Here is a 26477-nt window from a genome sequence, read left to right as displayed (position 1 = left end):
TCACTTGTTTTTCTAAGAGGTGGTTATTGTTGCTTTTGTTAAATGCTTTAGCACTTTCTATGTAGACAATCACGCCAACTGCAAGTAAAGACCGTTTTATTTCTTCCTTTCCAATCTGAATGTCTTTTATTTTCTTTTTTCCTCTCCTCATTTCTCCAGATAGAACTCCCAGCACTTTGTTGAATAAAAATAGTGACAGGGAACATCCTGGCTCTGTTCCCATTCTTGAGGGAAAAGCTCTCAGTCTTGAACATTAAGTCTAAAATTAGCTATTGAGTTTTTGTAGAAATTCTCTATCAAGTTGAGGAAGTTCCCCTCTGTGTTCATTTTCCTTTGAGTTTTGATCATGAATGTCAGTTGGTTCTTTTTTTTAATAGATATCATTCACACACTATAAAATTCCCTTCTGGAGGACTTCCCTGGTGGTCCAATGATAAAGAGTATGCCTTGCAGTGCAGGGGACGTGGGTTTGATCCCTGGTTGGGGAAACAAGATCCCTCATGCTGTGGAGCAACCAAGCCCGTGTGTTACACCTACATGTGCTCTGGAGCCCATGCAACAAATAATTCGTGCATAGCATGAAAAAGATCCCGCATGATGAAACAAAGATCCCAACTAAGACCCAACACAGTCAAATAAATAAAAATTTAAAACCAAACAAAAAACTCCTTTAAAAAGTATATCATTTAGTGGGTTTTAGTATACTCACAAGGTTGTGCAATCATCAACATTGACTCCAGAGCATTTTCATCATCGCACAAAAGAAATTCTGTCCCCATCAGCAGTCACTGCTATTTTTCTTCTCCCCAGAGCCTGGAAACCAGGACTCTCCCGTGTCTCTCTGGGTTTGTGTACTGAGGACATTTCATATAAATAAAATCACACAATATATAGCCCTTCCATCTCACTTCTTCCGCTTCTCTTAATGCTTTGAAGATTCATCAATATGGTGGCACATATCAGTAGAACCAGACCTCTGTGTCCAAGGGTTCTGCATTTGTCGATTCAACCAACTGTGGATCAAAACTATTTGAAAAATAATTTCATAAAATTTCCCAAAGCAAATCTTTAATTCTGTGTATGGTAGCTATTTAGATAGTGTTTACATTGTATCCATGACTAGTTATATACATTTATATGGTATTAGGTATTATAAGACTCTGCTGCTAAGTCGCTTCAGTCATGTCCGACTCTGTGTGACCCCATAGACGGCAGCCCACCAGGCTTCCCCATCCCTGGGATTCTCCAGGCAAGAACACTGGAGTTGGTTGCCATTTCCTTCTCCAATGCATGAAAGTGAAAAGTGAGTGAAGTCGCTCAGTCGTGTCCGACTCTAGCAACCTCATGGACTACAGACTACCAGGCTCCTCCGTCCATGAGATTTTCCAGGCAAAAGTACTGGAGTGGGGTGCCATTGCCTTGAAGAAGGAAATGGCAACCCACTCCAGTGTTCTTGCCTGGAGAATCCCAGGGACGGAGGAGCCTGGTGGGCTGCCGTCTATGGGGTCGCACAGAGTCGGACACGACTGAAGCGACTTAGCAGCAGCAGCAGAGATGATTTAAAGTATATAGGAGGATGTACATAAGTTATGTACAAATACTATGCCATTTTATTTAAGGGACTTGAGCACCCACAGATTTTTGGTATCAGTGGGTCCTGGAACCAACCTCTCATGGCACTGAGGGACAAGAGTTTTTTCTCTCCATTTTATGACTGATGAATACATCACTGTACTGTGATATCACATTTTGCTGATCCACTCATCAATTGGTGAACATGTGGGTTGGTTCTTTTTTTTTCTTTTATGAATAATGCTTCTGTGAACATTCATGTACAAGTGTTCATGGAGACACATGTTGACAATTGTCTTGGGCATTACGCATAATTGATGAGCTATATAGAAACTCTATGTTTAATGCTCTGAGACCCTGTTAGACTGTTGCATAGTAGTTGCACCATTTTACATTCCCACCAGCAATGCATGGGAGTTCCACTTTTTATGCATCTTCACCAACATTTGTTATCGTCTATCTTTTAGATTATAGCAATACTCAGGTGTGTAGAGTGATATCCATTGTGCTTCTGATTTGCATTTTCTTAAAGAATAATGTTTTTTAAAGGCTAATGATTTTTTAAAAAGGTTAATAACGTTTAGTATCTTTTTATGGGTTTATGGGCCCTTTCTTTAGAGAAACAAAGTGAAAGAGAAACTGAAGTTGCCCAGTCGTGTCCGACTCTTTGCGACCCCATGGACTGTAGCCCACCATGCTTCTCCATCCATGGGATTTTCCAAACAAGAGTACTGGAGTGGGGTGCCATTGCCTTCTCCATTCTTTAGAGAAATATCGACTTAAATTTGTTGTACCTCTTATTGTTCAGTTGCAAAGTTGTGTCTGACTCTTTGTGATCCTATGGACTATAGCACGCTAGGCTTACCTGTTCTTCACTATCTCCTGGAGTTTGCTCAAATTTATGTCCATTGGTCACTGATACTATCTAACCATCTTATCCTCTGTTGCCCCCTTCTCCTCCCGCCTTCAATCTTTCCCAGCCTCAGGGTTTTTTCCAGTGAGTTGGCTCTTCATGTCAGGTGGCCAAAGTATTGGAGCTTCAGCTTCAGTCCTTCCAATGAATATTCAGGGTTGATCTCCTTTAGGATTGACTGGTTTAATCTCCCTACAGTTCAAGGGACTCTCAAGAGTCTTCTCCAGCACCACATTCGAAAGCACCGATTCTCTGGCACTCAGCCTTTTTCAGGTTCTCACAGCAAGAATACTGGAGTGGTTTGCCATTCCCTCCACTAGTGGACCATATTTTGTCAGAACGCTCCACTATGACCTGTCTGTCTTGGGTGGTCCTGCAGGACATGGCTCATAGCTTCACTGAGTTATGCAAGCCCTATCGCCACTACAAGGCTGTGATCCATGAAAGAGCTATTCAAATACTTTTTCCATTAAAAAACAAACAAACAAAAAACCGAGTTGTCTTTCTTATTATTGAGTTAGGAGAATTCATTATATATTCTGGATTATTAGACCTTTATCAGATATATGATTTGCAAATATTTTCTCCCCTTCTATGGGCCATCTTTTCACTTTTTTGCTAGTGTCCTTTGAAACACAAAAGTTTTAAGCTTTGGTAAAGTTCAATTTATCTACTTTTTTCCTTCTGTCAACTTCTACTTTGGTGTCGTATCTAAGAAACTTCTCAACCTATGCTCAGAAAGAACACGCCCAAGTGTTCCTCTAAGAGCGTTACAATTTTAGCTCTTACATTTAGGTCTTTGATCCATCTGGGTTAATTTTTGTATAAGTTGTGAGGTAGGAGCTCTAAATTCATTCTTTGCTATAAATACACGGTCTCACAAAACACTATTCTTTGGTCATTAAATTGTGTTAGCACCTTCTTTGATACATAATAAATTGACTGTAAATGTTAGGATTTCTTTCTGATCTTTCAGTTCTGTTCATTTGAACTATGCCAGATCATTCAATCTTGATTACTATAGTTTTATAGATAAATATCGATTTTTGCAGGCTCTGTGGTCAGGCGCATAAATGTTCATAATTGTTGTCTTAAGGAATAGATCCTTTTATCATTACCAGATATCCTTTTTCTCTAGTAATAATTTTTTGTCTTAAAATTTGTTTTGTCTGATGTTTGTATAGCCATTCCAGTTCTCTTTTGGTTACTATGAATGGCATATAAGTTTTCATTCTTTTATTCAACTTGTTTGTGTCCTTGAATCTGAAGTGTATCTCTTGTGGATAATAATAAATTAGGTCATTTAAAACAATCCACTTTGCCAATCTTGACCTTTTATTGGAATACTTAATCCATTTACACTTAATGTATTACTGATAACATAGGATTTATACCTGTCATTTTGTTGTTTTTTTCCTATATGCCCTATTTTTTGTTTCTCTCTGTCTCCATTATCCCCCTTTCATATAAAATAGATATTTTCTATTATGCTAATTCCCTTGTCATCTCTTTCACATATTTTTTGAATTCTTAATGTTTGCCTTGAGGATTACAATTAATATCCTAACTTATCAAAATCTAGTTTGGATTAGTACCAACTTAATTTAAATAGTTTTGAAAACATTGCTCCTAAGTAGCTCTTTCTCCTCCTGACCTCCTTTGTGCTATTCAGTTCAGTTCAGTCGCTCAGTCGTGTCCGACTCTTTGCGGCCCCATGAATCGCAGCATGCCAGGCCTCCCTGTCCATCACCAACTCCCGGAGTTCACTCAGACTCACATCCATCGAGTCCGTGATGCCATCCAGCCATCTCATCCTCTGTCGTCCCCTTCTCCTCCTGCCCCCAATCCCTCCCAGCATCAGAGTTTTTTCCAATGAGTCGACTCTTCGCATGAGGTGGCCAAAGTACTGGAGCTTCAGCTTTAGCATCATTCCTTCCAAAGAAATCCCAGGACTGATATCCTTTAGAAGGGACTGGTTGGATCTCCTTGCAGTCCAAGGGACTCTCAAGAGTCTTCTCTAACACCACAGTTCAAAACCATCAATTCTTCAGCACTCAGCTTTCTTCACAGTCCAACTCTTACATCCATACATGACCACAGGAAAAACCATAGCCTTGACTGACGGACCTTTGTTGGTAAAGTAGTGCCTCTGCTTTTTAATATGCTATCTAGGTTGGTCATAACTTTACTTCCAAGGAGTAAGCGTCTTTTAATTTCATGGCTGCAGTCAGCATCTGCAGTGATTTTGGAGCCCCCAAAAATAAAGTCTGACACTGTTTCCCGATCTATTTGCCATGAAGTGATGGGACCAGATGCCATGATCTTATGCAAATTACATTTTTACCATATTGTATGCTGATTAACATTATTTATAATTGTTGCTTTATGCAGTTGTCTTTCAAATAATACAGGAGAAAAAAGGAATTACAAACAAAAATAAACTCATAGTCTTCTTTATTTACCTATGTTGGTATCTTTACTTGGGTTTGTTATCTTTCATGTGAATTCCAGTTACTGTCTAATGCCCTTGCGATTTAGTCTGAAGGGCCTGTCTTTATTATTTCTGTAGGACAGGTCTGCTAGTGATGAATTCTCTTTAGTTTTATTTCCCAGAGAATGTCTTAATTTCCCTAAAGTTTTGAAAGGTAGTTTCATTGGATATAGGATTCTTTGCTGATAGACTTTTTCTTTCAGCACTTTGAATCTCTCTTCCCATTGCTTTCTGGTTCCCATGATTTCTGAAGCAAAATTTATTGATGACACCTTATATAGAGTCACTTTGTTCTCTCTTGCTGCGTTTGAAGTTCTCTCTTTAACTTTCAGGAGTGTGATGACGATGTGTCTCGGTGGTTGTATGTACCCTACTTGGACTTTGCTGAGCTTCTTGGGTGTGCAGATTAATGTACGCCACCAAATTCTGATACTATCCTTGCCAGGGTGTGGAGTGAGGAACCTAATTTTCGCTTGGCAAGGGTAAGTCTAGGTCCCTCACTTAGCCTTTGCTGGCATGAGTGGTGCAGTGGGGCCACTGTTTTTTCTGGAGCATTTGGCTGGCATAGAGTGGTTATTGTCTTAAAGTATTCCGTCTTCATTGGCTGTCTGTTTCCTCATCCTTTGGCTTGAGAGAGCAGGCTTTTTGGAGGAACTTCCTTTTTTTGTTTTTGTTCTTTGTCTGGCATGTCCAGATTGCTAGCTTCTTTAATTGTAAATCTGAGATATACGATGCAATAGAATACTCAAAGAGTCCACCACTGTGTCATTTCTTGGGTCCTGAGCAACAGAGCAAATCTGCCTTTTTCTCTCCACCTTTTTGACTTCTTTTTTAAAAAACTGTTTTCAGTTGTGCTTTGCTGAAAGAATAAAGAAGGGTGAATGAACTCCATCTTTCCAGAAATGGAAATTAACTATATTTCTTTTTAAAAGGTACTTCATCATATCCACCTCGTTACATTTCTACCTTCCCCACCTCTCAATGTCTGTTCTTTTCACAAATGTTATTCCTTCGTTATTCTCATTGAAGATCCTAAATATGCTTATTTAAAGTCTTTCTTTTTCCCCAGACTGTTCTATTATTTTAAATTCCTCTGTAGTCAATTCATATTATGATTATTGATTCTTGGTGGCTATTATTCTTTGCATTAGATGTCTTCATGGACTTCAGAGTTTTGACTTTAAGGCTTAATTTTGGGTAAAAGGGTATCTTTCATTTTCATTCCCTCTTTGTGTACTCAACCCTTTTCCTTCTGAGGACCTCCCTGTCTCCCTGGTCAAGCAGTTTGGGGCCACTCCAATGATACCTGGTCTGCAGTACAGAAATGTGTTTTATATTGGTGGTTCACAATTCCTGCCCCTCTGGGGTCTACTTGTCAATCAATGAAAGTAATGATATTGGCTGTTCTCCCTAGCTCCAGGGCCATACTTTCATAGAAGGTGTTGCCCCGTGAAATGGCTGAAGCAGATATTTCAGACTCCCCTTTGACAGAGGGGTGATCCCTCTCTCCCCTTGATTCAAATAGTAACATTGGCTCTGTTACCAGCTTTGTGTCCCCATTATGCCTTGGGATTCAGAGCCCAGCTGGCCCACGGCTTTGTCAATTCTCAGCAGTTTGTGTTTCTGGACTATGGTGGAGTTTAGATTGGTTTTGAGGCCATCTAGATCCTCTCAATACTTTTATTGTACAGCTTATTGTCATTCTGTGTTTGTGATAGAGAGCAGCATCTCAGAGGATGAATCACAGTATTATCTGGATCTGAAGTCAAACGCTCTGCTTGCTCGTCTTATTTTAATATTTATTTTCATTTTATTTAGCTCTATTTATGCAATGCCACTTTATGTCCTATTTTAAATAGATGAAATACAAATAAATGATATATTCCTTAGAGTTCACGTTTGGTCATTTCTCAAATCAGGGTGCACCTTATTTTCAGTACACCTGAGAATGTAAGATGGATGGTGTCAGCCACACCTGGAAATATAGCAGACACTTCACTCATATGCACAGCATCCTGTAACCTGGGGAGGTGCAACCCAAGCACTGAGGGCAGAAAAACTGGTGGGGTGAATCCACTCACAGGAGTGGATTCCTCTGTGTGTTTGGAAAAAGCAGGGGGTGGTAAAGGGGCATGGGATAATTTCTGCATTTGAAACCACTGACCTCAGTCAGGATGAGCACAGCTCCTGCCTCCATGTGATGTGGGAGAGCTCACAGAAGCAGTTTAAGGAAACACTATGTCCTTTCTTTCTCCTTCTACTTTATGTCCTAGACACTTTCAGCTGGTCACAAAAACGCAACTTTTGTCACCCTGGGGTACACAGTTGTGGGCACAGCTAGACTATCCTTACTGAGTATAGACACCATCATGTCCCAATTCCCATTTTATAGAAACATAAACTGTAAAGATATGAGTGAAGCTGACTTTGCCCCAGGTCTGCCAAAGCGTGCAAGTGGCTGCCAGTTTTTAGCCTCCTTGAAGACGGTGTCTTTGAAAGGCTGGCATGGTGGGTGTCTTTTCTCTCCATCCATGCTCCAGCCTTGAACTGACCGTTTAGAATCAGCTCAGTACTCAAGATTCAAAAAACTAAGACCAAGGCATCTGGTCCCATCACTTCACAGCAAATAGATGGGAAAACAGTGGAAACAGTGGCAGACTTTATTTTGGGGGGCTCCAAAATCACTGCAGATGGTGACTCCAGCCATGAAATTAAAAGACACTTGCTTCTTGGAAGAAAAGCCATGACCAACCTAGACAGCATATTCAAAAGCAGAGACATTACTTTGCCAACAAAAGTCCCTCTAGTCAAAGCTATGGTTTTTCCAGTAGTCATGTATGGATCTGAGAGTTGGACCATAAAAAAGGCTGAGGACCAAAGAAATGATGCTTTTGAACTGTGGTGTTGGAAAAGACTCTTGAGAGTCCCTTGGACTGCAAGGAGATCAAACCAGTCAATTCTGAAGGAAATCAGTCCTGAATATTCATTGGAAGGACTGATGCTGAAGCTGAAGCTCCAATACTTCGGCAACCTGATGGGAAGAGCCGACTCATTGGAAAAGACCCTGATGCTGGGAAAGATTGAAGGAAGGAGGAGAAGGGGATGACAGAGGATGAAATGGTTGGATGGCATCACTGACTTAATGGACATAAGCTTGAGCAAACTCCAGGAGGTGGTGAAGGACAGGGAAGCCTAGCATGCTGTTGTCCATGGGGTCGCAAAGAGTGGGGCACAACTGAGTGACTGAACAACAGTAAGGTCAAGTAGGAAAAGCATATGCCGTGTGTGCCAAGTTGCTTCAGTCGTGTCTGACTCTTTTTGACCCCATTGACTGTAACCTGTCAGGCTCCTCTGTTCATAGGATTCTCCAGGCAAGAATACTGCCACGCACTCCTCCAGGGGATCTTCCCGACTCAACAGATGGAATCCGCATCTCTTATGTCTCCTGCATTGGCAGGCGTGTTCTTTACCCCTTGTGCCATGTGGGAAGCCCCAAAGGCATCCAGTGAAGTGAGTCAAATAGCTCATCCACTTTGGCCCAGTACTGTCTTTCCTTGACAATTACCCTGGTGAAGCTGGCAGAGAAAATGGCTGGGGTTCACATACAAGCGTGGTTTATAAAACTTCCACATGGAAAATAAGAGAGAACTCTCAAAAAGGGGTCTATTAAATAAACTGGGTAGGTGGTTTCATTGGAACATAGGCAGTAGTTGAAAACTATGCTTTTTAATGAAGTGTTCAAAATTCAGTGTGCTATTAAGGTCACAAAACAGTTCAAAAGATACAATAATTACTAATATTTTATAATATACTACATCTTAGAAAATGATTCGATGGAACTACAAAAATATTACTATTTCTTATCTCAGGTGGAGGGACTCAGAGAGATACAAACTTTTTCAAAAGACTTCTTTGATATCAAAATTTTCTACAATGGATCTATACTACACTGAATTTGCTTGAAGTTAGTACAAAACGAAAGGCAAGTACAAATTTGTCCAACAGTGCTCTTTCATCACTCCAAAAGTAGCAGCCACTTTTTTATATAAAAATCAACAGGACAATGTACTTCATTGGTGTATATCATTTACTTTTTACCTGGCTACACGTTAGGAACAATAAATTCATCAAAACTCTCGGCTGAATTAAAAGAATATATCTATGGAAAGCAAGCTTCATTTAAAAGAATAAATACAACCTCTGCTCCCAGGGACGAGGGAGCCTGCTGGGCTGCCGTCTATGGGGTTGCACAGAGTCGGACACGACTGAAGCGACTTAGCAGCAGCAGCAGCAGCAGCAGCAGCAGCATGCACACACAGCTTTACTAGCAGTCTTAGGTAGAATTTCAAAGAAAGGAAGACACCGCTTCTAATAACAAAACGTCGGTCGCCACACTCATCACTGATTGGCTGCTGAGGAAAGGCACGGGGTCTTACGTCACATCCGGGGCGCGGCCTCGGCCGCGCGGGAGCTGATGGTCTCCATGGCAACCAGCGGGGACCGCGCTAGGCCCGCCTGCAGCCCACACCTCCGCGGTGCCCGCTCGCCGCCCGCGCCGCGACCCGCCCTGGGCCACGACCTGGGCCTCGGTCCCAGCCTGGCTCGTGCTCCCGCCAGAAGCTGCCCGCGCCCGCCTCCCCCCGCCGCCTCCACCTGACCTGACCGGGAAGCAGTTCCGGCGGGCCGCTGCCGCCGTGACTCATCGGCCGGCCCGCATCCCGGCGATCGGGCCATCTTAGTGGCGGCCGGCCCGGGCAGACGGAGCCACGGAGGAAGCCGCGGAGACCCAGGTAGGCGCCCGCCGCCCGCCCTCGGCCCTCCGGCACCGCCGCCGCGAGAGCTTCTTCCCTTTGTTCTGCCCCATGTGGGCGCGGGTCCTCTGGCTGGGGGGCGCTCGCCTCGCCGCCCGCCCTTTGCCCCTCCCACGCCGCCTCCCTCCCTTCGAACCCCCTTTCCGCAGTCGAAGCCTTTTTCTCTTTAAAACCGTGTTTTCATCCTTCAGGGCCCTGCAGCCCACTGTGGCCTTGTGAGCGCGGCGATTCAGGAGCGACATCCGGAGCTCGGGATCCGCGAGGGCCTGCACCCCCAACCTGGCCCGGGGCTGTGCGCATCTCTGGGTCCGTCTGCCCTGCCCTCTTGTTGGGTCTTCTCGGCCACGCTTGGGTCTTGAACTCCCACCTTTAACCCTGTTGCCTCTGGGTCTACCCAATTTTAGCATCACAGGTGCTCAGGTTCTGGATTATCCAAACCCAACCCCAGCCCCGCGTCACCACCACCTTCCTCCACTTCCGTCAGTCTCAGCCTTTGACTGACCTCTGGCCAGCATGGTCCAGCCCCAGACCTCAAAAGCTGGAACCCCAGCCTCTGCAGCTTCTGCTAGCGCCCCCATGGACGACGTCATCGACACCCTGACCTCGCTGCGCCTCACCAACTCGGCGCTCAGGCGCGAGGCCTCGACCCTTCGCGCAGAGAAGGCCAACCTCACCAACATGCTGGAGAGCGTGATGGCTGAGCTGACCCTGTTGCGCACCCGGGCTCGGATTCCCGGGGCGCTGCAGATCACCCCACCCATCTCGGCCATTACCTCCAATGGGACCCGGCCGATGACCACGCCCCCGACCTCGCTGCCCGAGCCCTTTTCCGGAGACCCCGGCCAGCTGGCGGGCTTCTTGATGCAGATGGACAGATTCATGATCTTCCAGGCCTCCCGCTTCCCCGGGGAGGCCGAACGAGTGGCGTTCCTGGTGTCCCGGCTCACCGGGGAGGCCGAGAAGTGGGCGATCCCCCACATGCAACCCGACAGCCCCTTACGAAACAACTATCAGGGATTCCTGGCCGAGTTGCGGAGAACCTACAAGTCTCCGCTGCGGCACGCCCGGCGCGCGCAGATCAGAAAAACTTCGGCCTCCAATCGAGCCATGCGGGAACGGCAGACCCTCTGCCGCCAGCTGGCCGCCACCAGCACAGCGCCCTGCCCGGTGCACCCAGCCTCCAATGGGACCAGTCCAACCCCGGCCCTGCCCACCCGCGCTCGGAACCTTTAGGAGTCGGCCACCATCCTGGTCGCATCTGCAGCCATCCAGGTAGCATACCCACTTTGCTGCATAGAAGAAATGTCCATCCCACGGCATCACTTTGTTTGAGGACGTCCCTTCCTGCCTCTGCAGACCTGCTCCATGAGGACATCTCCCGTCATCACTCTGGGGCGCCCTGTGACCCACCCTGCTTCCTGGCATCACGTGCTCGCTTGGGACCTCCACTGCATGTTTCCTTTCTCTTGCTTGCAATTCCAGCTCTTCTAGTGGCCTCAGCTCTGCTGCTTGGTCAGTCTCACTCACAATGCACTTGGGACCATTTGGGCTGACGTTTCCCCCAGCCTGACCAGGTTCACCGATGCAGCTCCCCCACCCTCTGCAGGCCCTGGGGCAGTTCCCCACCTGATCGCCCTGTTCTCAGTGATGAGCTTGCTGGTGCCAAAAAGAAGCCTCTTTGGCCAGGCAGGTGGCTTGACCTGGAGAGGGGAGTCTGGAGTCCTGCCAGCCCCTCTAGGGCCCAGCGTAGCAGGTAGGGGCCTCATCTCTGCTGTCAGTGTCCGTGTGATCACGGCCGGGAGTGAGTTTCCAGAGTTCTCAGGGGGCCAGCTTCACTCTGCACAGGAGTAGGCAGTCACTGTGCCCCATTGCTGCTCCTGGAAAGATGGATAGTGCAGCCTTAGGGGCGCGCCCCTAGAGGCCACACCCCCCCCAATCAGTGCCTGGCTTTAGCTGCCAGTGTTTTGATAGCACCGGGGTTGGGGGGAATCTGGAACTCGCCTGCTCAGAAGGTCAGTGTGACTGGAATCACTGGGCAGCTCCACATACGTGTCCATCTGTGCCTGAGCTCCCCTGGCAGGCTGAGGGGTGGACTTGAGACGCTTACACTGCTGCCCTGGTCCCCCATGGGAGTCAGTGGTGGTGTGTAGCCCCCTCTTCTCTCTGGCCCCCGCACGTGGAGGTGGGCCTGTCTGGCTTGAGACCTGTTCCCTTCTCCACATAGGGGCATGCGGCCTTCACCTCAGCTCCTGGAACCACACACACGGTCTGTATGTAGCATACAGGCCTCGGTAGCATGCCCTCCCCAGGCCTGGGCCGTCCATCAGATGTCTAGCCTCTGTCCCAGAAAACCTGGACTCAGGGCTGGGAGCCCCAGCTCCCCGGACACATCATGGAGCCCTTAGGGCGAGGGGGCGTCTGCCTGCCTGACCCCAGCCGGGGCGGTGCTGGCATTTGCAAAGGAAAAGAGTAGCGGGCTGCCCAGGTCCTAAGGTGGTGACAGTGCAGGGCTGGCGCTCGGGTCCTGATTCCGAGAGACAGAGCCATGCCTCCGAGTGGTGGGTGGCCTTGTGCTTTCTCCCGGGGACACCCAGAGTCACTTTCTAAACGAGGCTTGACCAGGCCCTTTGACCTGGGTTGCTCCTGCCTTATTCAGTACCAACAACGCCCTGCCCCCAGGCTGTGGGGAAATGGGCCCTCCTTCCCTGGGTTTATCCCGGCCTGACTGCAGGAGGATAACCTCTGCTCCCCGCTACAAGCCTGCATCTTGGGGCCTCCAGAGGTTGTCTCCTAGGACCCACGCCCTCCTGAGCAATTTGATGATGCTAGGGAGAGTGACTGTGTTCCTGAAAGTCCACTGGCTGCAAGGTCAAGGTGGTTCCGTGGCTGCTGGAGTTCACGGACCACTACCACCCTTCATCGTAAACTCTGTTAGCCTAATTGCCCTGCTGAACCACTGCCTGAACATAGGCTTCAGACCCCGCTAGATGCCAGCCAGACTGTTCAGGCGGGACCATGGTGCTCATTAAGCATGAAGTGGGGGAGACACAGGGGGCCACTCTTCAGGGGGGCATGGGCTCTCCGGTGAGGGGGGTGCTCAGACCACTTGCACTTCTTGCTCTCTTCTGCCTGCCTGCCAAGTAGACGTGCCCACAGCTGAAGGGGTATGGTGGCCCCCACAGGAGAGGGGCCCTGCAGGGCTGGCTGGCACCTTGAAGGTTTCCACATGGCCCAGCCCAGCCAAGGCAGGAGACCCAGCCCAGGAGCAGGGCAGGAACTGTTTGCCAACCTTGGGGTCTGCCCAGGTGGCACTCAGAAGTCCTACCATGTTTGCATCTGCGCCTTGTTTCAGCCGCTGCACCTCGCTAGGCTGAGGCCCGCCCTCTGCATGTGGGTCCTTGTGCCCAGCCCTGGCTGCTGCCCCGGCTTCGCTTGGCTTGGTGATGTGGCAAGCCGTTGGTGCTCACGGTTACAGGTTGGGGACTGGTGCTGTTGGACGTCCGTGACCTTCTTGATTGCCTCCTGCGACCTTGGAAACCGGAGTGGATGTGAGGCTTGGGGTTGGATTTGGAAGAAGCCCCGCGGTGGGAGCTCCCGGTGGCTCTAGTGGAAGACACCCTCGTCCCCAGCTGGAGAGGACAACCACGCTCCATGCAGCCCAGAGCAAGAACACGTGGCTGAGAGGCTCAAGTTGGAGAAGGCAGTGGCGGAGGAGAGCTGCTCTGTACATATTTGGGGGTTATACTTTCTCTAAATTGAAGAGAACAGGTGTTGATTTATAAAAGGGCCAGGCAGTTAGTAGTGTTAACTGTGCATGTGATGGAAGGTTTTATGTTTTCATGGTGTTCATGGTACTTGGACTACCTTGTGACTGTTCCTTGGTCTCCACGTTGCCCCATCTGGTAAGGAAGATTCATAGTGTAGCAGGGCACCATTTGAGATCACAGTTAGGAGGGGTGACCTCTGGCCTGCTGTGTTGTGCGACCTTGGGATTAACAATGTCCCAGAGCATTTCGGTGACTTCTGGGAAAAAACCGAGACACGTGTCCCTGGTCCCAGGTGAGTATGTAATGAGTAAGTTGTGACACAGAGCCCTGAAGTGCCGTGTGAAGTGCAGGTAAGACTTTTCTGATGCGTAAGCTGCTGTTGTCAAGCGGGACAGAACCACGTGCTGGACCATGATTCTGGTCTTTAGGAGAATGAACAGATGTGGGGAGAGCTGGGCAGGTACTTAGATTACTTTAAGGGAGCAGCCCTGTGAGTGTTTAAGAACACACACGCCCCAGCCAGCTTCCAGGGCTGGAGTTTGGGTAGGAAGAGAGAACTTAGCAGAGGTCCTGTCCGTCTTGCAGCCAGGAAGCCTGGACCTCCTCTGCTTGAGAAGCCTTAGGTTAGGGGCTTAGAGATGGAGACACAGCTGGACTCTGGAGAAGGCAATGAAAGCTTGGCCATGTGGGGAGAGGGTTGGGGTTTAGGAAAATCCATCGCTGACCGCGGGTGGACAGAGCTGATGACTCTGGTGTAGTCGTGGGGCCCCCGTGTTGAGTGTGGCGGGCACAGCACAGACGCAGTAGATGGGGGGGGGGGGTACTTACTGCTGGCCCCTCGCTGCAGCACCACTAACTCCTTTTCATAAGTAACCACGTACTAGTTCGTTTCATTATCAAAGGCAACCTACACATTATAGAAGTTTTGGAAAATAGAGGAGTAGAAAGATGTACATCTTAACGTTTCGGTGTTTCTCCTTCCAGTCTCCCTCACCCCAGTCATGGTTCCTCTGCCTTTTGTTTTGCCATTGGGATGCTACCTTCTGTAGCACGGTACTGTGTAGCTGTTCTCACATCACGGGCATCTTTCTCAGTTCATTTTGAAATGGCTGCGTAATCCGCCGTCAGGCAGTGCCATTGGTTGCTCACCAATGCTCTTACTGATTTTTCACCATTGGAAATCGATGACTATCTTTGTGCGTAAAGCTTTCCCCGATTCAAGTTATTTCCTTCGGATGGGTCCTCAGAGGTGGGATGATGGAATTAAAGAATATGAGGACCTTCGAGGCTCTGATTACGGGTTGACAAACGGTTTCCAGAAATGTTTGTGTCCATTTACACGGCCACCAGCAAGGATAAATGTGCCCATCTTGCCAGCACTGAGTGTTCGCATCTGGTTAAATATTTGCTAATCTGGTCATGGAAAAATAGCATTGTATTTTAGTTTGCATTTCTTTTTTTTTTTAATTTCTGGCAAACTAGAACATCTTTCACGTTAAGCGGTTGTATTTCTTTTGTGCGTTGTCGTGTCCTCTGCTCTTACCTACTGGCGTTTGATGAGTTTGTATAAGCTCGTTGCATATTAAAGATACTAACCTGTTGTGTGTCGTACTCGCTGCACGTGTTTCCAGCTTTTTATTACTGATTTTAACCTGACACATAGCCAGTCTGTCCCTTCACTGGGCCCTGTGCCCCCCGAACTAGCACAATGCAGGCACTTACATTTGTCCCTTTTGGTCATGGCTGTTTCACTGCACCTGTAACAGTGTGTCAGGACACACAGTAGGTACGCCATAAACGTTTGTGGGACTGTTACATGGATGGATGTGCTGAGTGCTGGGACCCCACCGAAGCACTTACAGACCCAGGACTGCTCACAGGCGTTTTGGCCCCAGAATCCCTTCACACCACTCAAAATCCTTTAGGACCCCAGAGAACTTCTAATACAGGTTTTGTTTATCAGTATTTACCATATCGCAAATTAAGGTGGAAAATGTTTCTAAATGCTATTTAGAAGATAAACTCATTACCTGACCACATAAACAGCATATTTTTAAAAAGGGGAGGGGGAGCGGGGAAGTTCTCACTAAATTCTTTCATGGTTTTCAAATTTCTTTCATGTCTGGCTTAAGAGAAGACAGCTGGGGCCTCAGACCTGCCCCTGCTCTTCATCTTTTGCAAGAACACCTATCATGTCATCTGGAAAATTCCACTGTACACTCAGACAGCAGGAGTGGACAAGGCCCAGATGTTTTGGTAACTTTATGAAAACAGGAATGCCTCCCAGGCCCGGAAGAGGTCCTACCCACTTTGAGAACCTCTGGTCCAAGAAGAGGCAGAACAGTTTGTCCTGCAAACACCTCCATCTCTTTGTGGTTTCCTTTGCTGCTTTAAACTTAAGGTCTTTGTTTCCCTCTAGAATTAATAAAGACATTTCTGGAATTAGTTTGGCTTGTAGTGTGAGGTGAAGATCTGGCTTGACTTCTCAGTGTTTAAACCAATAACCTGAGCTCATCTATTCTCATCTATTTTAACTTCATTCTCTCCTTCATTCATGTGTTTCTTCATCCCATCTGAAAACCTTACCTATCAGAGGGCCAACTTTCCCAATATCTGATCCATTTTCTTCCCCCAGAACCTCCTTTTAAAAAATGATTTCGGGGCTTCCCAGGTGGCTCAGTGGTAAAGAACCCACCTGCCAATGCAGGAGTCACGCGTTGGCCACGTGGCCCGGGAAGATTCCCCTGCCGCAGAGCAGGTAAAGCCCGTGCACCACGACCACTGAGCCTGTGCTCGAGCCTGGGAGTCACAGCCAAGCAGGCCGTGCACCCTGAAGCTCGTGTTCTGCAGCAGCCAGAGCAACTGCGGCGAGACAAGCCTGTGCACGGCGTCGCAGAGGAGCCCTCGCGGGCCATGACTAGAGAAAAGTCCACGCAGCAGGGGGCTATCCAGCCCAGCCAGAATTAAGCAAAACCTCAAAATGATTTTGGGGTTATACTTTGTGCTCCCCTCTAATGGGGGATCTGCCCCTTCTGGTTTTCTTGGCTGTTATCGCCACATGAACATAAAAATGAATTCTAAATTTTGCTCCACCTCCAGGGCAGGCGCGGGGCTGCTCAGTCCCGTACAGGCCAGCGCCCTGGGGGGTGGGTGGCCTCTGCTCTTTCTGCCCATGGAAGGCCCTGCCCAGGGCATTTCAACCAACATTCCTCTCTGACTGGTGGCTGGTTTGGGGTTGGGATAAAAATCTATGCCCAAGTGGCTAGCCTGCTGTGTGCTGAAGCATCTTCTGTTTGGAAGTATCTAGAGTGCTGGCTGGCCCCGGATAGCTGGTCCTGAGAGGTTTACAAGGGCCGGCCTGCCTCTTTCTGTGGACCTTCCCTGGGTTCCGGAACCGCTGGAGGTAGCTGGGAAGTGTTTTGGATTCCAAATGGTATTGAAAGTGAAAGTGAAGTCGCTCAGTCATGTCCGACTCTTTGGGACCTGGTGGACTATAGCCCACCAGGCTCCTCCATCCATGGGATTCTCCAGGCAAGAATACTGGAGTGGGTTGCTATTTCCTTCTCCAGGGGACCTTTCTGACCCAGGGATTGAACCCGGGTCTCCCGCATTGCAAGCAGACGCTTTAACCTCTGAGCCACCAGGGAAGCCCCCCCAAATGGTATTGTGTCCCCAGAAACCTGCCGGTCACACTTAAAGCAGCACGTTTAAACCAGCAGAGAGAGCCTGCCGACTCTCTCAGATCTTATCTGAGCAGTCTCAAAGACGGGAGGCCTCTGTGATAGGCCGGTGAGTTTCCAGTGGCCGCCTCAGGCTCCCGGCCTCTGCTGAAGCCTCTTGCTGTCAAGAACGAGACGGTCACCTCTAGGCATGCACTGTCCAGGGGCGTTGATCTGGGTTCTCCCTGGTGGAGCCAAGACCACACACGAGAGGGAAAGCCCGTGTTCTGAACTTGGAGAGCAGCTGACAAGCCATCAGCCCCACACCTGTGTGGATGGCCTAGCTGGGTCACCCTACCAGCCCTAAACACAGAGCGCTGGTAGGCTGGCGGCTTCTTTGCCAAGTTTTCTTTTCTTGCCTGGTGGCTCAGCTGGTGAAGGATCCGCCTGCAACGCGGGAGATCTGGGTTCGATCCCTGGGTTGGGAAGATCCCCTGGAGAAGAGAGAGGCTCCCCACTCCAGTATTCTGGCCTGGAGAATTCCATGTACAGTAGAGTCGGACACAACTGAGCGACTTTCACTCACTCACTCACTGGGCAAAAAGCCAGATCACGCTCCCCAGCCTCCTCTCCAGCCCAGCGGGGCTCAGTGACGTGCAGAAATGCCGGCGGGAGAGCTGGTCTGTGTTCTCCCTCCTTCAGCCCTTGGATCCCTGCTGATGGTCAAGGTGACCTTGGAAAACACTCGGTGAGGGGGGCAGGCCTGCAGGACAGAGGCTCCCAGCCGCGGTTTGGAGGAGTGCTGCCAGGGGCCCCCAGAGTGGGGCCTACCAGGCTGCAGGCCTGGGGCCCGGAGTGTGACTGGGTGGTGGTCGCCCAGCGGTGGCGGGTGGGGGCGGGGAGCAGGGCCGGTGGTCAGAGGAGGGGTGAGCTCCCCGGCCACTCAGTGCCGAGTGGGGGCCACGGAGAGGCCGCAGTGTCCCCGGGAGCCCTGAGTCCTCCTCACCTGAGCAGCCCTGCACAGGGGCCAGTGTGGCCTGGGGAGGCAAAGGGTGAAGCCAAGAGACCAACTTAGTCCCTCCAAAGCCTCTGGGGTCACGGAGAGCTCTGGCTAACCCTGGGGAGAGGGGACGAGACACACCCAGAACTGTATTTGAGCCGAATACTCCCCAGAAGTACTTCCCAGGTGGTGTTAGTGGTGAAGAATCCGCCTGAAATGAGGGAGTCGCAGGAGATGCAGGTTCGATTCCTAGGTTGGGACGATCCTATGGAGGAGGAAATGGCAACCCACTCCAGTATTCTTGCCTGGAGAATCCCACAGACAGAGGGGCCTGGGGGGCTACAGTCCATGGGATCACAAAAGTCGGACACGACTCAATGACTTAGTCGCACACACACAGGCAGATGGCTTAGTTTTAACAAGCACCCGTTCTACAGACAAAAAGGACAAAAAAAAACCCTTGGAATGTGGCCAAGATATCATTCAGGAACCTCACACCTCGTGGGAAGGGGTTTGATAGATCCCTCTGGACTGGAGTTTGGAAGAAATAAAATTGTTGCTATTTCTATTCCCAATGAGTTGAGATGCCTCAATAAACCAATTCCAGTTAATTCACTAAAAGGATGAAAATCCCACAAAACTATGAAATAACAAAATGGGAAAAGCAGAGAAAACTCTGGTATTCTCGACCCTACAGGAGCTTTAGGGCATGAAAAACAGTGTGTCAGAGTGTCTCCGCCCTTTGCACGCCAGCTGCCCGGAAGGGTTCAGAAGATCCTTTGGAATGTGAATGAGCAAAGGACCAGATAACACACTGCTGTGTACCTGCTGTCTGCTAGAGACGGTGCTAGAAGCTGAAGGTGCAGGGGTGAGCAAGACAGAGGACACATTGGCCCCTGTGGAGTCCTCCTCCTTGCTGGGGGGACGAGAACAACAAACCCATGTGTACCTCATGGGGCAGATGGGATCCAAGGTGGTCTCTACAAGGGCTTGAGACTCAGCAGAGCCACAAGGAAGAGAGAAGGGGGCTTGGACTCAAGCCTGACCGTGGTGCTGAAGAGGAAGAGTTATTATACAAATCTCTGTGTAGTCTTAAAATCAATAGTGTCTTAGACTCAAGGAACTATTTTTTTTCCCAACTTCGAATTACACTGAATAACACTTCTGTATTCTCCATAAAGTTGACTTACTACAATACACATTTTATCACACTGTTACAAAAGTTATTTGAAAACAAACTAACCACTTCATAATATTTCCTCACATGGAGGTATATAATTTGTGTAGCTGTTCTTCCCAGACTGGCTCCATTAAAAAAAAAAAAGTTAAGATCTAATTTACATACAGTGAAGTGAGCAGAATTTAAGTGCATACTTGGGTGTGTTTTGACAAACGTGTGTGCTCATGTCACCACCCTCTAAATCAAGATGTGGAACATATCCATCACTCCAGAAAGTTCCCTGGTGCCGTCTGCCGGTCAATCTCTCCCCACGCCAGCCGGGCAACCACTGTTTTAATATCTGTGCCCATAGATTCGCTTTGACTGTTCTGGAATTTCCTATCAATGGATTCATGAAGCATGCACTCCCTTGTATTTTAAGCGTCTCTTGTTAGAGTGTTTTAACATCTATCCATGTTGGTACTTATTTTTGCTCAGTTGCTGTTTTGTCTGACTCTTTGTGACCCCATGTACTACAGCACACCAGGCTCCCCTGACCTTCACTGTCTCCCAGAGTTTGCTCAAATTTGTATCCATTGGACTTTGATGCTGGGAGGGATTGGGGGCAGGAGGAGAAGGGGACAACAGAGGATGAGATGGCTGGATGGCATCATGGACTCGATGGGTGTGAGTCTGAGTGAACTCTGGGAGTTGGTGATGGACAGGGAGGCCTGGCATGCTGCGATTCATGGGGTCGCAAAGAGTCGGACACAACTGAGCGACTGAACTGAACTGAACTGAACTGAGTCAGTGATGTCATCCAGTCGTCCCATCCTCTGCCACCCCTTTTTCCTTTTGCCTTTAATCTTTCCCAGCATCAGGGTCTTTTCTAATGAGTCGGCTCTTTATATCAGGTGGCCAAAGGAATGGCACTTCAGCTTCAGCATCAGTCCTTCTAAGGAACATTCCGGAATGGATTCCTTTAGGATTGACTGGTTTGATCCCCTTGCTGTCCAAGGGACCCTCAAGAGCCTTCTCCAACACCACAATGGTGGTACACGTATTGGTTGTTCGTTACTTATTATTGCTGATTAACAGTCCACTTCACTCTGTAGATAGACCCTAGCTGTTTCACCATTCATCTGTTAATGGACATCTAGGCTATTTCCAGGTTGGGCAAATACAAATAAAGTTGCTATGAACATCCCTAGATAAGCCTTCTTGTGTACTTGTTTGCATTTCTCTTGGGTGAATATCAGGAGCTGAATTGCTGGCTCATAGGCACGCTGTATCACTTTATAAGAAACTGCCAAACTGCCTCCAGGATGGTTGCACCATTTTACATTTGTGTGTGTGAGTTCTTACTGGTCTGGCTTCCTCTCTTTACTTGCTGTTTTCAGTCATTTTAATTTCAGCTATTCTGGTTGGTGGAGAAGAGTATCCCATAACAATTTTTCTTTACGTTTACCTGAATTCAAATGATTCTGAGCCTATCTTTGCTAGCCGTGAATGTAGTTTCCCTCCTGATGTTTTATGAAAGATATCAAACATACAAAAAAGTTGAAAAAAATATACCATAAACATCCAAATATCCATCAGTTACATTCTACAATGAACACTATGCTAAATTTTCTTCATTACATGTCCATCCATTCTTCCATCCATCCTCAATATCTTACTTTTAATGCACAGCGAAGTCAGTGAAAAATGCTAATGTGCTTCACTCCTAAACACTTAGCATGCAGGTCGCACACTAGACTTCAATATTTGTTACAGTTAATTTTTTAATCTGTGGGAGGAGGATTAATTCACCTATAGTGAAATCATCATCAATTTTTTTTTTTTTTTTGCCACTCTGAGTGCCACTGGGATCTTTGTTCCCGACAAGCGATTGAATTCTCGGCCCCTGCCTTGGAAGCATGGAATCTTAACCACTGGATCCACCAGGGAAGTCCTGAAACCATCAGTTTTAAGAATACCATCTGAGGAGTTTTGAAAAATGCATCCACCATCCAGCCATCCAGTGGGTCACTGTTATCCAAGCCGCTGTCAATGTATAGCACATCACCAGCCAGAAAATTCCCTGGTGCTCCTCCCCAGTCTTAAGAATTTTTGTCAGTCCACAAGACACAAAGTGTCCTGTAATTCCTTTCGAAAAATTATGATTTTAACTTAAAATTTTTTATTGAAATACAGTTGATTTACAATGCTGTGTGTATTTCAGGTGTATAGCAAAGTGATACAGTTATCCGTATCTATGTATATATCTATTTTTTAAGATTCTTTTCCAGTTTTAACTTTTACATGTAGGTTCTGATTCATCTCAAATAAATATTTAGTCAGCGATATGAGATGGGGTTGAAATTTTTCCCCCCACCATCGGGATATCTAATTGCTTTAAAATAATTTGTTGAAAGACTCTATCTGTCCATTGGATTGCTTTGGTGACTGTTTAAGTCAAAAGACCAAATAGAGTTTGTCTACTTCTGGACTCCTTTTTTGTAAATCTATTTGTCTACTCCCATGCCGGCACCATGCCATCTTGATTACTGTGACTTTGTAGTAAGCTTCGAACTCAGGGTGTGTAAATGCTGCACTGAAAATCTTCCTTTTCAAGATCCCTGTGGGAAGCCTACATCTGTGCGCTCCAGTTAGTAAGTCACTAGACACATGTGGCTATTTAAATTTATTAAAATTAAGTAAAACGAAAGATTTAGTTCCTTGGATACAATAACCACATTTTAAATGCTCAGGAGAGCATTTCCATTGTCATAGTTCTATTTTAGGTCCCTTGCAATTCTGTATAAATTTTATAATCATTTCATCAATTTCTATTAAGGAAACCCGCTGGGGCTCTGATTGGAAAGGAATTGAATCTACAGATTTAAGTGCTTGGAAACTGACATTTTAATAATGTCGAGGCTTCCAATACATGAATATGGTTTATTGCTCACTTTGTTTAGAATTTCTTTAATTTTTCTCAGCAGTTTTGCAGTTAATGTCCTTATACGTCTTTTGTGAACTTACTCCTAAGGATTTTATGATGCTTGGACATATTTAAATGGAATTACATAAAATTAATTTTGTAATTGTTTGTTGCTAATGTATAAAACCCAAACTCATTTTTATATGTGCTTTTATTCTGTGACTTTGCTAAATTCATGCGTTAGTTCTGGAGTCATCCCCAACCTTTTCAGGATTTTCTACACTCACGATCATATTGTCTGTGAATAAAGAGAGTTTATGTCTGGCTTTTCATTCTGGGTGTCTTTTATTTTTTTCTCACCTTTCACACTGTCTAGGGCTTTCTAATCGGAGAAGGCAATGGCACCCCACTCCAGTACTCTTGCCTGGCAAATCCCGAGGATGGAGGAGCCTGGTAGTCTGCAGTCCATGGGGTCGCTGAGGGTCGGACACGACTGAGTGACTTCACTTTCACTTTTCACTTTCCTGCATTGGAGAAGAAAATGGCAACCCACTCCAGTGTTCTTGTCTGGAGAATCCCAGGGAGGGGGGAGCCCGGTGGGCTGCCGACTATGGGGTCGCACAGAGTTGGACACGACTGAGGCGACTTAGCAGCAGCAGCAGCAGCAGGGCTTTCTAATACAGTGTTAGACAGAAGTCATGGATTGAATAGTCTTGCCTTATTCCTGACCCTTAGGAACATTGAGGATATTTCATATTAGCTGTAATGCTAAGTAGTAGGTTTCTTATACATACTTTTTAACAGATTCATGAGCTTTTCATCCATCCCTCCTTTGTGAGAGTTCTTGTTTTAAAAAGTCATGAATAGATGTTGAATTCTGTTCAGTGATTTTTCTGCAGTTTAAACAATCATATTTTTTCTCTTTCATGCTGTTAACATGGTGAATTAAACTGACTGATTTTTAGAAGCGAAACCAACCCCGCATTCTCAGGATAAACACAACGTGGTAATCCAGTATTATCCTTTTTATAAAGCGGTGCATTTGCTTTGCTAATATTTTAAAGTACCTTTTGTGTTTGTTATTAATAGGGATATTGGGCTGTCGTTTTCTTTTCTGCAACGTCTCTGTTATTAGGGTTTATGCTCACCTCATGAAAGACTAGGAGCTCTTCTTCTCTGTTTTCTGAAAGAGTTTATGTAAGATTAGATTATTTCTTCCTCAGTTGTTCAGTGAAGTAATACCACGTGGATCTGGAGTTTACCGTAACAATGGCTGAGCATCAGAGAATTGACGCTTTTGAACTATGGTGTTGGAGAAGACTCTTGAGAGTCCCTTGGACTGCAAGGAGATCCAACCAGTCCATCCTAAAGGAGATCAGTCCTGGGTGTTCATTGGAAGGACTGATGCTGAAGCTGAAGCTCCAACACTTTGGCCACCTGATGTGAAGAGCTCATTGGAGAAGACCCTGATGCTGGGAAGATTGAGGGCGAAAGGAGTAGGTGGCAGAGGATTAGACAGTTAGAGAGCATCACCAACTCAATGGACATGAATCTGAGCAAACTCCAGGAGCTGGTGAAGAGCAGGGAAGCCTGCTGTGCTGCAGTCCCTGGGCCGCAGGGAGTCCAGCACGACTTAACGACTGAACAACGATCAAGTGTTCGTTAGTGAGCTCAGCTTCTTCAGTGATTCGATGGGGCTGGTCAGTCATCTGTTTCATCTTGAGGGAACTTTGTAGTGTGTGTCTTTTTTGGGAATGTGTCTATTTTATCCAAGTGAGCAAATTTACTTGCATAACGTTGTTGATAATATTCCTTATTGGAATCTATAGCATCTCGAGTGTTTTCCCCCTTCTATTGCATAATATTGTGTCTTATTTTTAAAACATCCTGATTAGATGTTTATCAATTTTACTGAGCTTTGCAAACTACCATTTTTTATTTCATTGATTTACTCCACATTTCTGCTTTCCATATCATTGATTTCTGCTCTTTGTTTTCTTTTTTTTTTTAATTGAAGTACAGTTGATCTACAGTGCCATGTTAATTTCTGCTCTACAGCAAAGTGACTCAGGTACACACACACATATATATTCTTTTTCATATTCTTTTCCATTATAGTTTGTCACAGGATACTGAATATAGTTTCTGAGCAACAGAGCCTTGCTGTTTCTCCATTCTATATGTAACAGTTTGTATCTGCCAATACTGAACTCCCCATCCATCCCTCCTCCACTCCCCTCCCTCCTTGGCAACCACCAATCTATTCTTTATATCCTGGATTCTGTAGGTACGTTTGTGTCATATTTCAGATTCTACAAATAGATGATACCATATAGTATTGCCGCTTACTCCTTGGAAGAAAAGTTATGACCAACCTAGATAGCATATTCAAAAGCAGAGACATTACTTTGCCAACTAAGGTCCATCTAGTCAAGGCTATGGTTTTTCCTGTGGTCATGTATGGATGTGAGAGTTGGACTGTGACGAAGGCTGAGCGCCGAAGAATTGATGCTTTTCAACTGTGGTGTTGGAGAAGACTCTTGAGAGTCCCTTGGACTGCAAGGAGATCCAACCAGTCCATTCTGAAGGAGATCAACCCTGGGATTTCTTTGGAAGGAATGATGCTAAAGCTGAAACTCCAGTACTTCGGACACCTCATGCAAAGAGTTGACTCATTGGGGGAGACTCTGATGCTGGGAGGGATTGGGGGCAGCAGGAGAAGGGGGCGACAGAGGATGAGATGGCTGGATGGCATCACGGACTCAATGGACGTGAGCCTGAGTGAACTCCAGGAGTTGGTGATGGACAGGGAGGCCTGGCGTGCTGCGATTCATGGGGTCTCAAAGAGTCGGACATGACTGAGCGACTGAACTGAACTGAACTGAACTGATAGTATTGCCTTTCTCTTTCTGACTTACTTCACTCAGTATGTTAATCTCTAGGTCTATCCACGTTACTGCAAATGCATTGTTTTGTTCTTTTTATGGCTGAGTAATATTCCATTGTTTATATATGCCAAGGAAGTGTGTACACTTCTTTATCCATTTGTCTGTTGATGGATGTCTGGTTTTTTCCCATGTCTTGCCTATTGCGCATAGTGCTGCTATGAATATAGGTGTGCGTGTATCTTTTTGAATTATAGTTTTGTCCAGACAAATGCCCAGGAGTGGGACTGCTGGGTCATATGGTATTTTAGTTTTCTGAGGACCCTGCGTTCTTTCTCTGTCGTGGCTGCACCAGCTAACACTGCCACCAACAGAGCAGGAGGGTCCCCTTTTCCTCCCGCCGTCGCCACCTGCTTTTATCTTGATATTCCCTGCCATCTGCTTCCTCTGGGTTGCATTCACTCTTCCTTTTCACAGTTTGTAAGTGGAAGATGCCTTTCGCTTCTCCAGAAGTAGTGGGTCTTCCCTAGGTGGTGCTGTTGGGAGAACTTCCTGCTTTGGTACAGGAGGCGAGAGTGGTCTTGAAGGTTTGCGAATCAAACGGAGCACAGCTTTCTCCGGCCTCCTGTCCTGCCCCCACCGTCTGTCGTGGGCACCAAGTCAGGGTCCATGGGAAAGAGCTGTGAATGGGGCGTCCGCAGCGTGTAGGGCCCCCGGTCCTTCTAAGAGGTCACACTAGCTCGTGAGAATTTGAGAATTTATTAAAGTGTCAGCTCTTTTCTCCTGAACTGTCTTTTTAAAATTTATTTATTTGGCTGCTCTGGGTCTTAGTTGTGGCATACAGGATCTTTAGTTGCAGCAGGTGGGGTCTGGTCCCCTGATCAGGGATCAAACCCAGGCCCCCTTGAACTGGGAGAGCACCGTCTCAGCCCCTGGACCACCAGGGAAGTCCCTCTCCTGACCTGTCTTTGTGATACCCTTTCCTCCATGCTTTGCAGAAGGTGGAGAAACTGATGTCCCCATCTCTGCACAGAGAGGTTGCCACTGTATAGAATTCCCATTCTTTTGTTTCCTTATGATCTGAGCTCCCTCATGGGCTCCAGAAAAATTGTGATTTTGGAGATTATCAGCTTTTCCTCATCGTTAGGTTGAGTATGGTATTCTCTTGCCGTTTTCTACACCCTGAACCTACTTGGCTTTTTTTTTTTTTTTTAAGTTATGTTTTCTATTATATTGAACATATATTCAGCTCATAAAACATTTTAATTGTTTTTTTCCCCAGAAGATTATAGGA

At 46.8% G+C, this 26477-nt stretch overlaps 1 protein-coding gene across 4 annotated transcripts; it reads left to right on the top strand.

Annotated features, from left to right (window-relative positions):
* Window positions 1–9650: 9650 nt before the first annotated feature.
* RTL6 (retrotransposon Gag like 6) lies at window positions 9651–15947 on the top strand. Of its 4 annotated transcripts, XR_008199368.1 has the most exons (4): window positions 9651–9766; window positions 9979–11059; window positions 13263–13846; window positions 15687–15947. XR_008199368.1 is itself a non-coding variant. In XM_052640388.1 (2 exons), the coding sequence occupies exon 2, from the start codon at window positions 10301–10303 to the stop codon at window positions 11018–11020; it is 720 nt and encodes a 239-aa protein (XP_052496348.1). In that variant the 5' UTR covers window positions 9651–9766; window positions 9979–10300; the 3' UTR covers window positions 11021–15947. The 4 variants fall into 4 exon arrangements, 1 of the variants encoding a protein (XP_052496348.1); XR_008199369.1 differs by having other exon boundaries at window positions 9979–13689; XR_008199367.1 differs by having other exon boundaries at window positions 9979–13846.
* Window positions 15948–26477: the final 10530 nt, after the last annotated feature.

Source organism: Budorcas taxicolor, chromosome 5, assembly GCF_023091745.1.
Source record: "Budorcas taxicolor isolate Tak-1 chromosome 5, Takin1.1, whole genome shotgun sequence".
Lineage (NCBI taxonomy): Eukaryota > Metazoa > Chordata > Mammalia > Artiodactyla > Bovidae > Budorcas > Budorcas taxicolor.
This window is presented reverse-complemented; position numbering and strand designations above follow the sequence as displayed.